The sequence below is a fragment of the Phoenix dactylifera genome, chromosome 14 (assembly GCF_009389715.1).
Source record: "Phoenix dactylifera cultivar Barhee BC4 chromosome 14, palm_55x_up_171113_PBpolish2nd_filt_p, whole genome shotgun sequence".
NCBI classification, from domain to species: Eukaryota; Viridiplantae; Streptophyta; class Magnoliopsida; order Arecales; family Arecaceae; genus Phoenix; species Phoenix dactylifera.
In genome coordinates, this window is record NC_052405.1 from 7,000,016 (window position 1) to 7,013,643 (window position 13,628).

Below are 13,628 nucleotides of genomic sequence, written 5' to 3' on the forward strand. Positions count from 1 at the left end.
GTACTGGCATGGTCTAAATCAGATTTCCAATGAATGAGTCGATAAAAGTAACATTTATATATGACCAATCATTCATTCGAGCAAGCTCTAAAAAACTCTTTAACCGGTTTGCAGGAAATTTATAAGAAAATGAGTTCATATTGAATAAAATAAATTGCCCTACACAAAAACTATCTATAGCTTGATTGGAAAACATATTTGGGCATCATTGTCTAAAATTTACACAGTATTTTATTACATCAACCACAGTTACTGAGACAAGCAAAACATTTATTTGGAGTCCTTCAGATGTTTTGGTAATGATCTCCAAATAAATGGATGGTATACACCTACAATAATGTTGACGCTGTTGAAGTTCGTTGTTTATTTCCAAGAATGATCACAATGACTGTCACATCATCATGATATCTTCTTCTCCTTCCAGCAGGAACACTCATCAATTCTTCAGTGGTAAAACCTGTGCAGCAAAGATCAGATGATTTAGAAATCTAGAGAAGAGTCACATATGCACCACATTCATGTCGAATATTAAGGAATAATTATATCAGTATGTTTGAAAATCAATGCATAATTGAGATGCATTAGTCCTCAGATAATATAATGCAGCATACTTAAATGTTACCATTTCCCTTAAACTTACTAAACTAACCAAAGCCTAGAGTCATAAATCACAGGCCACACACCAAGTTAACCAACCTAAACTTAGACCTATTATTCTAGAGAAAATGAAGTCCCAAAACCTACTTCTATAAATATATATGTTAAAAAACTGGCCTTTCATATTTCAGATAAATACCCATATTCACAACCCATAAATCAAACCTAACCAACCTGACCTTTTTAATTAATCATACACCTTTTCCAGTATTCTACCCCAATACCATAGCGGCACAAACTTCAATCTATAATAAAAATCCAATCCATGACTTCAAACAAAACCTAATTAATATTAAACCAGAACTCCATTGAAAAGCTTAAATATATTCCACTGTAATCTAACTAGCCAAGTGCAACCACCCAAAAACACATTTACAACATAAATCTATCTAAAATCAACTTATAAAGCCAAAGCAATGTATTGAAGCCTATGCAAATCCAATAACCAAAACTTACAAAAGCTAAACTACCCAATATCAATCCCATTATACGGCGTACATTAAAGTCCATTCATGGCAAAGTATTCATGTCCAATCAATAACCTTAACCACCTTATTCCCATCCTATAGCCACCCTGTGGCTACTATATTGTCATGATTGCAGTTACCAAACCATGGCAAAGGTGCTAGCATGCCAAAGAGTTGCAATGATCCTTGATACTTTGGAACCCTTAGGGTGGAGACTGGGGGATGCCTAGTTGGGTTATTGATGATGGTTAGGCATTTTTGCACAGCATGGCTGTGGCATATGATATCAAGGGACTCACAAAGCTTGATATTTGGTATGGTAGCAGATTGCTCAAACATGTATGGATACCCATAGGATTCCTCATGGACTAAGGAGGGGCAAGGTAATACCGTGCCTGAATGATCTCGCGAGGAGTGTCCAAGGCAATATTAGTTAGAGAAGCTCGCCACATCGCATAGCGGGAATTTCCATAAGGTTTTACCAAGGGAGTAGTTCGGGTTACCCTTTGCGTGCTTGATCATTGTAATGGAGCATAAAGGCATAATGGGCTAGTTGCGCAAGAGTTTGGCCTACCATGATATGCACGTCTTGCAAGCATTGCAATTTGATGCAATTTGATGCATGTCTCACGGGGATCCATAAGAGCAAGCCGACCATGGAACACAAGTGTGGTTAATGGAATACTGGCTGACACATTGGCCTTAGAGTTGGACCAAGGATCAAGGATAGCCATCAGGACATGCCGAAGAGTGGATAGTGTGATGCAAAGGTTTGCTGGTTGATAATATTTACTTGATGGGCAAACTTGGACGCCGGTGCCATAGAGTGTGTGGCGATATGAGGGCACACCGTGGACAAAGAATGTTGGGCTATATGGCCATGGATCTTGAGGATGGTGGGATTATACAGCAATGTACAAACAATTCGTAAACATTGTCGAGTGATATGGTCATAGAAGAGAAGGCATGCCAAGGATGCAAGACAGGGATCATGGCACGGGAGCCGGCACTGGAGCTTGGATAATGGGATTGGAGGGCTCAAACATGCATGATCAACTATGACTTCTAGAGGTTGCGGGGTATGTCGACTTAGGGGTTCAGCTAAGCTACACTAGAGATGATTTACTTATAAGCTTCATGCATAGCAGTGGCGTTGCATGGTGGTGTCATGAGGGTTTGGTCTATGTATTCTTGAAGTGTACTATGGCAGCTTATAGATCAGTGGCACAACGGGTATGTCGTGGCATGGGACTATTTTGCTAGCAATGAAGATATTTGAGGGAGCAGTACTTGATTTGTGGGCAAAGCCATGGAATCAGCATAGAGGTGCCTAGCTGTGGAGCACTCTTGGGAAGACTCTAAGCTATAAAAACAAGGTGTGCATGAGCATTAAGGTTGACCTGGGGGTTGGGTTGCTTGCAGGTGCTTGAGTGTGTCATACATGTTCGGTTTGACGAAAGTGTAAGACAGGTACATAAAGGAGCATGCTTGGCTATATGGTTGGAATATTGTGTTATATATATATAGATCCAAAGGAAGGATTCAAGATGGCCCACCTTGGTTGTGGCATGTCAAGGCGCTTCGCGGGTGTTTGGATATGGAAAACACTCACCTCGTGACAATATGGCTGTCGCCCTATGGCCAACTTATTGCCACTCTACGACCAGCCTTCACTAGTCATAATAGAGATAGCAAGAGAAAATAAATGAGAACATCCAAGTGAAAACCTTAACTAATTGACTTTCCTAACTTACTAAATTGAAATTTCATCCTATCGTTAGACTCATCGCAAATTTCCAAAAATCTGGACATGCATATGCTTTTTTTTTCTTCTTTCTTTTTTTTTTTTTTTTTGAGAGAGAGAGAGAGAGTAATTGGAAATGCATATACTAGATTTTGGTATTTGACCTTCAGAAAATTTGTAGGCCAATAATCAAAAGTAAATGAAAATGTTAAACTATGGATGCATATATAGTTGGTCGCATATGATTAGATGTTTATGCATTTTTCATATAACAAATAAGCACATGTAAGAGTGCAATAAAGCATAGACATGTCATAGTTTCAAAGGATTACCTGCACATTTTGCCGCTTTAAGCACAAGCTGTTCAATTAAATATTTTGCAGGATCACCAGATGCATTGTCTTGGATAAACCAGTGAACCATATTCACAACTTCATCATTAGTGAAAAAATCAAATAGTCCATCACTTCCCAATATGACAAATAAGTCATTCTCTGACACTGTATGGCTGAAAGTGAATGGATGAGTGTAAACATATGGAGGACTACATAAATTACGAACTCGAAGAATGCCCATCAATGCATCATTCAATTTACCCTGCAAAATTTTATAATTTCAAAGATAAGTTAACTGAGTTCATTAACCTGTTATTTTTCAAAAAATTAATAACAAAATTGAATACCTTTTTCAAGTAGCCGACACCCAATGCACGAGTTAGCTTTAGCCTTCCTTTTACTTTCCCACCAATGATAGGTGAAGGATCATCAGGATGATCGGCCAAAACCTTCTTATACTCTGCGTCATTATCAATTGTGTGAATCTCTGTTAGTTGAATGGCTTCTAATGTTCCATTTCCAGACGAATTAGTAGTAGCTAGCACTGCTCTGCTGTCTCCTAAATTTAGAACATATAAATCCATCCCATGAAGAAGCACAACTAGTACAGAAGATCCAACAGAAACTAAATCAGGCCGATCTTCCATTTCTTGTTCGACCATATAAATGAAATCACTCTCAGCTTGAGCAAGAGCACGAACAAGACAATCCAATACACCAAGACGGAAAGCTTCGCTTGAGAAATCTTCATATGAAAAATTAGTGGATAAGCCTGACCTCTTTTCAATATATGAGGTCTTTATAGCCAAAGACAGCTCACTCTTCATGGCCTTATGACTTGACGAACACTGCAGATGCTTTTTTTCATATAAACCACTGGATTCTCTTTGTTGCTTAATTTGAGATTCTAGCAAATATAGATAAAACCTTATATTTTCATACAAAGTTCCAGCCAGAAAATCAGCAGCATCTCTTCCATTAAATCCATCATACACTCCACAAAAAAGCCATCCATTTTCTTCAGAACAAACAGCTTGAACACGATCTTCACCTGCTGCACCGCCAGCTGTTTGTATGTCCACAGCATTAAGAAAACTTGAAGATTCAACCGCAGCAGGAGAACTCATGGAGTTCCAAAAGTTTCTACTACTCTCGAGCACATCGCTGTCAGTTGATGCAATGCCAGTTAATGTGGACACGCTACTTTGTGAAGATGATGACAACAGGTCCAACCTTGAAATAGAAGGCGAAGATGCCATCCTTCTGAACGATGTTGGTGAATCCAATCCAGGCAATATTTCCTCTCCAATAAGGCCATTACATATATTTGTATTTGCCAATGTGGCATTCGCACTAAGAGCAGCACCAGACAAACAAGAAAACGAACTGCTCCGGGATTTGGTTTTGGAATCTTGAATTTGAATTGTTGTAGAATGCTCAGATTCATAGTTGACTTCCGCAGAAGCATATTGGCAGGCATTGCACTGATAACCAAAGCTGACATTAAGGTCACTGGAAGACTTGGAATTTCTTTCAGACCCTCTCATAGTTTCTGGAAGTAAGAATGGAGGGCTTCTCGATCTGTATTGGCTGAGGGCAGCTTTTTGTTCAATAGAAAGTTTCTGATTTCATTTACTGAAAGACACAATTTCTTACACTTAAAATGAGCCTGCAAAAACATGTGAATTTCATAATTTGCAGTAGCTTTTCAATAATCACTACCAATAACTAAAATAACATGCCAAAACAAGAAAAAACAATATTTCAATGGTTGATCAATGATGTTGAAAATATAAATTTTTAAAAGGAACAATATTTTGGATCAATCCAATATTTTGACCCACTAAAGCATGTGAATGTTGTATTTCAAAAATTGAAAACAATGGAAAATTTACACTTACGGGCAACAAGAATCGAATTGCTGTAAAATATATTGGACGCATGCCATTTAAATTCTTAGTTCTCTGTTTTTAAATTGTGTAGCCATCATATTATTGTATTTTTTGAGATGGAAACTCAACTTCTCTCCTGACATGAGCAATATAGTATTTTGCAACCAACAAAACCCACGGCTATTTATTAGTGTAATACCTACAGCTTGTTTCTGAAAATCATAGGAGTGGATTCTCAGCAAGGTGAAAAGAACATGTGATTGTCAAAAGATAATGCAGGTGAAAAAAATTAACTGCACAACAAGGCCATGTGGGACAAAACCTGCACTTGTACAAAAAATATGGGCGATGTGTAATATAGGCGCACAAATTATATTGAAGCAGCATTCTCTGCTAATAAAATGACCCGATGAGCAATTTACATTTCAGAAAATATATGAAGTTCTTAAGTGCAATTTGATTTGGGTGATCCAATTTCCTAGAGAATGTGAATCGAACTTTAGTTGCCAATACCATCGATACTTCAAGATAGAAATTTAAGTACGTTCTTCAAGACAAATAAGTCAAGCTTTTAAAGGCATCTTAGATATCTAGAATGCAAGCGTTTACTCAACACATCCTCCCCAGTAGGCAGGGATGTTCCAGTTTATTGCAGAAAAAAATAAAATATGTAGGATAATGAACTAATTGTTTACCAGGAAAAAAAAAAGAAATGAAATGAAATGATGCCATGTTCAAATCTATTAAAAATGAAATGATAATCATCATTTCCTTCTTGATAAGTTGAACTGAAGCAATAGTATAATCTCAACAGATTCTATTTCATGAACCGTTCAAAGATTGTGAAAACATAACTCAACCATTACTCATCTAAATAACATGCTTAAGATTATAGTCTGCCAATTATAATTAGGAAAACCTTAAATTGCTCAAAACAACATTTTGAATGCATATATGTTCCTCATGGAAATCACATTCTGCAGTTAGAAACTTAGGCATAGCATCCTAGTGCTGCTATATGTTGTACCCTGCCAGGAAACCCCAAATTCAAACCAAAAGGGTACGGCCATTAGAAGTGGTAAGCTTTTAAGGATTTAAAAAATTAAAACCAAGATTTGATAAAGGAAATCTCCCGTGCCTCACTCACTCCCTCGCGTTCCCTCCTCTCTGTTCCAAAGTAAATACATACAGTCATTAGGATAAGCAAGTATCACCTGACAAGAGAAGGGAGGTCTTCTGTTTAACGAATGAACCCAGGGGTAAGATATGGAGAGATTGGTTGCAACACCTATATCCCTAGAGGTAACCTTCTGACTTAACCCAAAAAGTCGTGCATCAGAGACAGAGAGCAAGCAAAAGAACGCATGCACAAGCCAAGACAGCAGCCATAGTTTGGAGGAGGAGGAGGAGGATACCACAGTTCCCATTCCTCAATTGACAAGCATCATAGGAATATCGAGATGTGCTGCCCTCCTATCCCTCAAAAATATCTCCACTAAACTGTATCTGCTTCAGTATGCAGCGCGACACTTCAGACTTGCAAGATGATCTCCAAACTGACGCGAAAATCCAATCAAATCCATCAGCCCCAGCATGTCGAGAATTTGAATCAGAAAATTGACATATAAGCAGATTTTTTTCCCTTTTTCGAAGAAAAAAGTTGGACAGAAATAATTTGAATCAGAAAATTGACATATAAGCAGATTTTTTCCCCTTTTTCTAAGAAAAATTTGGACAGAACATGAAGCATAACACAAAAACTTGATTAAATTCGTGCAACTTTGGCTCATATCATCAAAGTAAAGGACAATATCTTAAGGACGGGGCATCAGATACTCTAATTTATTTTCAAAAAACATACTTTAATCTAAAGAGTAATAGAATTAGATTGATCTCAAAACATCCTTGAATTCTAATAAATGTTAAGACAATCACTTTATAGTTTGATCCGCAGATACAACATCATCATCATCATCAACAACAACAACAACAATAAAGCAAAGAAAAGAAAAGAAAAGAAAAGGATGGGAAAAATGAAAACGCGGATGGTTCTTGAATGAGTTGAATATCAAAACAGAGGAGAGTGCGGGTCCTCCTTGGAGCATCTCAAAACAGAGGGAAGAAGGTGCGGGAGAACAGACAGAGGAGAGGTTCCCAAGCTTATTTGGGAAACTAGAAGAAGTTCACCTGGCAGGATAGAGAAAAATCTAGGGTTTGGAGAGGTGGGAAAGAAGCAGAACGAATCGAGTTGACCGGGGGCGCGGCGAGAGGCGAAGCGTGTTCTGCTTGCGCTGCTGCTGCTCCGCCCTCTGTCTTTTATTTACAATGATAACGGAATCGATCCCACATCAACATCAGGAAGAGAGAGAAGGGGGGAGATGACGACCACGCACAGGAAGAAGAAACGGAACGGGAGGACGAAACATCGGTGTCGTTATCTACTACTGCCTATCAGTATTAGTATTGATATGGGTAGCAGGCGAATCGGAGGGCTGGGAACACGCCATGGCTCGCGGGCAAGCCAATGCCTGGCCTTGGCGCGGATGGTGGATGGATGGCGACGAGGGCGGCCGCAAAGGACGCGCGCCCGCCACCTCGGTCCGGGTCAATGCGAGCCGGAACGGAATGCGACCCTTCTTCTTTCCATTGGTCGATGCTTCTACGCATCATGTCCGTCCATGTTATCCGTGCAGCACGGTGTGTCGACGACTCAAAGACTCTTATCAAACGTACCATGGCCTGTGAATCTGTGATCCGTGCCATGTGATAACGCTATGATTTAATTGAATCTTATCGGACGGGACTACAGCTACTTACCAAAATAAAAGATGCTGTATCTCTTGAAACTTGCTAAGCCAACAATACCATTAACTTGGTTGCTTCTCATGTGGTTGACCGCACTCCTCGAGCCATCCTCGGGAGGCCCAATCAATCATTCTCGAGTGCCTTTGGGATATTTAGGCGGCCGATATGAATGAATGCAATTACTCCGAGACTATATAACAGAGCCATCTTAACTAAAAAAGAGTTTAATCTGTAGCCCTTCTAATTCCAGACACATGGTTTGAATTTAGAAGCCTTAGCTGAAAGAAAACGGCCATACAACCTTAAAGTAAACCTCTGGCTTCTTTACTAGCTCGTATGATGACAATTTGAAAATGATGAATAAAAATGCTGCATCAACTGATTAATTTTTTATCCAAAGTTTTTTAAATCAAAATAATGTAATGGTGGTCTGTCACTCTCTCCATTGTCTAGGTCCAGCCAGTATTGCCTATAACGACATTTTTCTTTAATGCTGCTGCCTCCATTGTGGGTCCTAGAGAAGATATATGATAATTCAAAAATGGGGGGAGACCTTGGAGTTAAGAACCAAAATTATCTTTCCAAGTGGCCAAACTAGGTTGTGCAAGAAGCCGATTATTCGACCATCTTTTTCAATAGTGTCATTTAATTGATGCTATCGAAGAAGAAGGAAGGCTCGCGAAGGTTCTGTTGAGCTTCTCTTGTGTGAGGTGGAATTTTAATACAGTGGCGTCATGCAATTTCTCCGCCCAACTTTCTATTAATTTCCAGATCTATCTATTATTGCTTGACTAATTTTGTAGCATTTTTTTGTTGATTGGATCGTTATGCAGCATTATTTCTTTTAGTACTCTTTTCTGAACAAAACAACAACAACAAATCAAGGCCCTAGCTGACATCGTCAAGGCTGTCGGCTCAGCGCGCAGCCCCAGCTTTGTTTCCTTTTTGTTGGCATGAGAAACTATTCACAGCTTTTACGTGTAAATAAAATAGCGATCTGACGAGTTTTGGCGTCCATCTTTGATCAAACCTCCTCGCTTTCAGTATAATTCAAGGCGGATTTGATGTCTTCTAAATCCACATGCAAAAACGACAGAATAAGCCCGACGCCTGCAGTCACCATCTTCTGATAGCCAACCATACGGGAACTAGGTCATATACGGAAAACAGCTAGCAACGCTCGCTATAAGATATTCCACATTGCCGGCTGCTGCTGGTTTTCGATCTCTACGTACTGAAAGGAGCAAAAACCAAAAAAAAGAAGAAAAGGGAGCAAACCAATGACGGGGCCAGCGGCCGGATAATAATTAATATCCCCATCGCATGCAGCTTCTTCTAGAGAGCAGGACAAACTTACATAGTATCCATGGGAAGTGGCATTTGTTAATCACTTGGATTGTTGCAAGCATCAGTCTATCAGATTTGGTTACTACTCTAGTCTACGTACGCATACGCGGCCTTCCGAACTTGCCAAGGGGCAAGAGAACAATGGCAAAGGAATTAAAGAACGGAGGAGCTCTGTGGCCTTTTGGCTCATGAGTGGAGAGATCGAGCTGACAATGGCTGTAGCACGCAGTACAGCATCTCTTCGGTTCCTCCACATGGGAGCCTCCGACGGATGTTGGTAAAAGATGGCATCCCTTTTCAGGGGCTTGCACAGGTGGTGGAATTGGGACCAATGGGTGCTCTGCAGCTGTTTGCTGCCTTTCTGCGCTCGTCGGTCTGGGAATGAACGGACGAGGGTTGGGTCGGTCTTGCTTCCGATCGAAGCCCCGCTTGGGTCCTCTAATCATATAGTTTATCGGTCCAGCCACCAGCACGCTGCCGTATTATATGGGCTCGGGTTGTTATCTTTGGCGAGAGAGAGAGAGAGAGAATGATTCATCTTCTTTCCCAACATAAACTATTAGGAGTTATGCAGGCAAGGGAGAAAAGAGGTTAGGATGTTTTTAGATTTGTGAAAGATTGCATGCAATGGATGGTGGTCATCCTCTTATCCATGATACTTGTAGGTTGGCTCAGGAGCTGATCGATTTTCAGGCTTACAGAGTAGCAGACTAGGTTGCCTCATTTGTTGCCCGACATTCTGAAGAGATCATTTGGACATCTGTAGGAGAGATACCTTCTACTATTTACTCTTTACTTTCTTCTGATATAGCTGGATGTACTCGTGTTAGAACTATATGAAATGCCGTCTTTACCATAAAAAAAAAAAAAAAAGATGCATATAGTCCGATGGTCGACATCGCAAAAAAAAATCAATCATTCTTTTGCATGATGGATACAATCTGGACCGTAGGCGTTCGTTTATTTGGATACAGACAATTTGTCTATGATGGGGCATCCATTTTGCTGGCATGAAGTTTTGATTAGGCCCATAATCGCTGATTTGGTGAGTCAGTAATTGCCGGACCTATCATTCTGGGCAATAAATCTATGACTTGTAACAGCCCCGCCTTGCCACATGATGAGAGGGTTGTTGGCGTGCATATAGTCATAGCGTTGCTAGGAACAAAACTTTATAGTAGAATAATCATTAATATGAGTTGCTTCGAAAAGAAAATTATATAGCTTATCAGTCTTAATATTCTCTCCCTATATCTCTAACCTCCCTAACTTGCTCTTTATCATAACTAACATCCTTTTCTATCTAACAAACTCATCCTCCTCAGCCTCCGTTTCCTCTCTAATAACTTTATCGCCAAATTTCTATCCCCCAATTTCGTCCCAACAAGTTTAATCCTCACCTTCAATATCCAATGTCCAAGTGAGGGGCAAGTGAGGTGGCGACGATGCAGGTGGGAGAGGTGGCGAAGATCGGCAACATGGGCAAAAGGGAGAGAGAAGATTGGGATCTAAGGTGGTTTTTTTTTTTGAAGAAAAAATTACGAGAAGGGAATGGTTAAGATGGTGGGATTGCTGAAGTCGCAGACATTCATTGAACCGGTCTACAACTGATGCTGGTAGATTAGGGATGGACAATAAATTCTTGAGTTTCCACCCACCACTCGATCCTGCGTCAACATGAGATCTTCTGGAGACAAAAATCCAGAATTTAGTGGGTCAGAGAGGGTGACCGGAACACTAGTTTCTTTCACTGATCGACGGTTATTAGAAGGCAGAGGAACACTATTCGTTCCTTGCGGGATGAGCGGGGCCACTGGGTGGAGGATGATTCGGCGATCAGCCATATCCTACTCGAGTTCTTTCGCTCCCGTTGGACGGAGTATAGTGGGTCGGACGTCGCTGGCATGCTCCCGAGAGCTGAATCCCAAATCGGGGTGGCTGAGAATGCGCTGTTGGTTCGACCAGTGACGGAGGGGGAGGTGCGAGAGGCTGTCTGGGCACTGGGTGAGGATAGGGCTCCGGGCCCAGATGGCTTCCCTCCTTTCTTTTTTCAGAGATACTGGAGTATCGTCCGAATCGCAGTGGTAGAAGCGGTCTTGTGTTTCTTTAGTCGGTCAGGTATGCCTGACGACTGGAAGGCCATATTTGTCACGCTGATACCTAAGCAAGCGGACGCGTCCGAGCCGAGCCACTTTAGATCGATTAGTTTGTGCACTACTTTATACAAAGTTGTGGCAAGAATACTTATGGATCGTATGAAGCCCTTTCTCTCCGGCATTATTTGTCAAGAGCAAGGTGTTTTTGTTGGAGGTAGGAGCATTTCCGATAACGTTATGGTGGCCCAAGAGATGATGTGGGATCTTCGACGGGCCCCAAAGCGACGAAGCCTGATGGCTATCAAGTTGGATATGGAACGAGCTTACGATAGAATCAGGTGAAGTTTTCTTAGGCTAGCGTTGGAGAGTCTGGATTTCCATGAGACCTGGATTGGTTGGGTTATGGGGTGTGTCCGGAGTCCGTGGTTTTCTATCTTGATCAACGGCTCTCCGTCCCCACTCTTTAGTTCTACTATGGGGCTTCGGCAGGGATGCCCGCTATCCCCGTACCTATTCATCATCTGTTCTGATGTCTTGTCTCGATCACTGCGGGCTGCGTGTGCCGCCGGAGAGTTGGAGGCTTACGTCCCAGCTCTAGGGGCCCAGCCGATATCACATTTACTTTTTACCGATGACTGCCTCCTCCTGACGCGTGCCCGCGTAGAGATGCCCAGGCTATTAGGCGGGATTTGGCCGCCTATTGCTATGCATCCGGTCAGAGAGTGAATGCCCAGAAATCCTCCATCTTCTTTAGCTCGAGTTCGCCACCCGGGGTTCGACGTGAGATTCGGAGGATTCTGGAGATGCCTGAGCAGGATGGGACCTGGACATACCTGGGTGTTCCGATCACAGGTAGGAGACTGCGTGTATCCGAGTGCTCCGGAATGGTGCAACGGGTCCAGAGTAGGCTAGAGGGCTGGCGAGCAGCGTCTCTATCTATGATGGGTAGAGTTATGCTGATTAGATCTGTTTTGGACTCTATGCTTATCTATCTTATTACCAACACGGTGGTACCAAGATCAGCCCTACTGAAGATCGAGCGACTGATTCGGGGCTTCTTATGGGGCTCGCTTGGTGGGGGCCGTGGGGTGCACGTGGTGGCATGGGAGAGTATTTGCCTCCCTCTTAGGGAAGGTGGTCTTGGGGTGTTGTCTCTCCTGGAGAGACGAGAGCTGCTCCTCGCCCGGCATGCTTCCCGCTTCATCCTAGAGCCGCAGGGCTTCTGGAGCCGGATCATAACTGCCCACTATGGGGGGGTAGGATCACACCCGATGGTTGTTAGGCGATGGCCGCAGCATCGATGTGACCAGGGACCCATGGGTTGATGGCCTCCCCCTGTGCCGTTGGCCGACAACTGTTAGTGTCGAGGCTGGGGAGGGTTTACAGGTCTGTGATCTTATGACCCCCGGGGAGGCCGGCTGGGACGAGATTCGATTAGCCTGTTTCTTCGGAGAGCATCCGGCGGAGCGGATTCGCTCCCTCCCTCTGCCACAGAGCGGTGGACCAGATGTACGAGTGTGGAGTTCCTCGACCAGTCCCAGAGTCAGGATGGGTGTCCTTTCCCGCATTCTTAGGCGGGAGTACGAGCCTGGTCCTGATTGTGCCCGGATCTGGCGACTGGGCCTCCTCCCGAGGGTTGCATTGTTCCTTTAGAAGGTGGTCTGGGACCGTCTTCCAACGAGAGCAGTACTTGGTGGACGAGGATTTAGGATCCTCCTGGAGTGTGGGGTTTGCGGTGTGGCCGAAACGGTCGACCATGCCTTGTTTTGGTGCTCATGGGCGAGGGATACTTGGCGTCTGGCAGGGGTTCCGCAGCCGGTGTGGAGCTGTAGGGATCAGTTCTTACAGGCCGTACGCCAGGGCTCGGAGTCCCCGGCGCTTCGTTAGGAGATGACTCGAGCGAGCTGTACTGCCTACCAGATCTGGTTGGCCAGGAACACTCGTATATTCGGCAAACGATGTATGTCGCCGAGATTTGTGGTCGAGAGTGCCCGTGGTCAGGCGGCAGAGATGTGTCACACCTCCACCGCCGGAGGGACCTTGACAGCTCGGGACATCTGGGGCTCCTACCCTGCTTCGGCAGTATCCTGTACGGTGTTTTTCACCTAGGAGCCCCCACCTTCGAGTTTCCTCAAGGTCAACTTTGATGGGTCAGTCCTGGATGGTGGCACGAGAGGAGGTGCGGGTTTCGTCATTCGGGACCCTTTCGCTAGGGTTGTGGCTGCTGGTGGCAGTCATTTATTTGACACCTCGGTTCCGAGTGCGGAGCTGAGAGCTGCCTGGGC

General features: G+C 43.1%; 1 protein-coding gene across 5 annotated transcripts; it reads right to left on the bottom strand.

Moving 5' to 3' along the window:
* Window positions 1-36: 36 nt before the first annotated feature.
* On the bottom strand, window positions 37-7,587 carry LOC103712803 (probable protein phosphatase 2C 39). Of its 5 annotated transcripts, none has more exons than XM_008799429.4 (5): window positions 7,283-7,587; window positions 6,511-6,651; window positions 3,551-4,872; window positions 3,201-3,465; window positions 37-457 (listed from the first exon to the last, which is right to left on the bottom strand). In XM_008799429.4, the coding sequence occupies exons 3-5, from the start codon at window positions 4,748-4,750 to the stop codon at window positions 330-332; spliced, it is 1,593 nt and encodes a 530-aa protein (XP_008797651.2). In that variant the 5' UTR covers window positions 4,751-4,872; window positions 6,511-6,651; window positions 7,283-7,587; the 3' UTR covers window positions 37-329. The 5 variants fall into 5 exon arrangements, with proteins under 5 accessions (XP_008797651.2, XP_017699705.2, XP_008797652.2 ...); XM_017844216.3 differs by adding an exon at window positions 6,310-6,405 and having other exon boundaries at window positions 6,511-7,587; XM_008799430.4 differs by lacking the exon at window positions 6,511-6,651 and having other exon boundaries at window positions 3,551-4,838.
* Window positions 7,588-13,628: the final 6,041 nt, after the last annotated feature.

What these genes read in the sequence shown, in the direction of transcription:
- LOC103712803 (XM_008799430.4), bottom strand. Translation starts at nt 4,750, where the DNA reads ATGAGAGGGTCTGAAAGAAATTCCAAGTCTTCCAGTGACCTTAATGTC. An exon ending in GTGTCGGCTACTTGAAAAAG is followed by an intron (nt 3,466 to 3,550) that starts GTATTCAATTTT and finishes AAAATTTTGCAG; the next exon opens with GGTAAATTGAATGATGCATT. An exon ending in TAAAGCGGCAAAATGTGCAG is followed by an intron (nt 458 to 3,200) that starts GTAATCCTTTGA and finishes TTTGCTGCACAG; the next exon opens with GTTTTACCACTGAAGAATTG.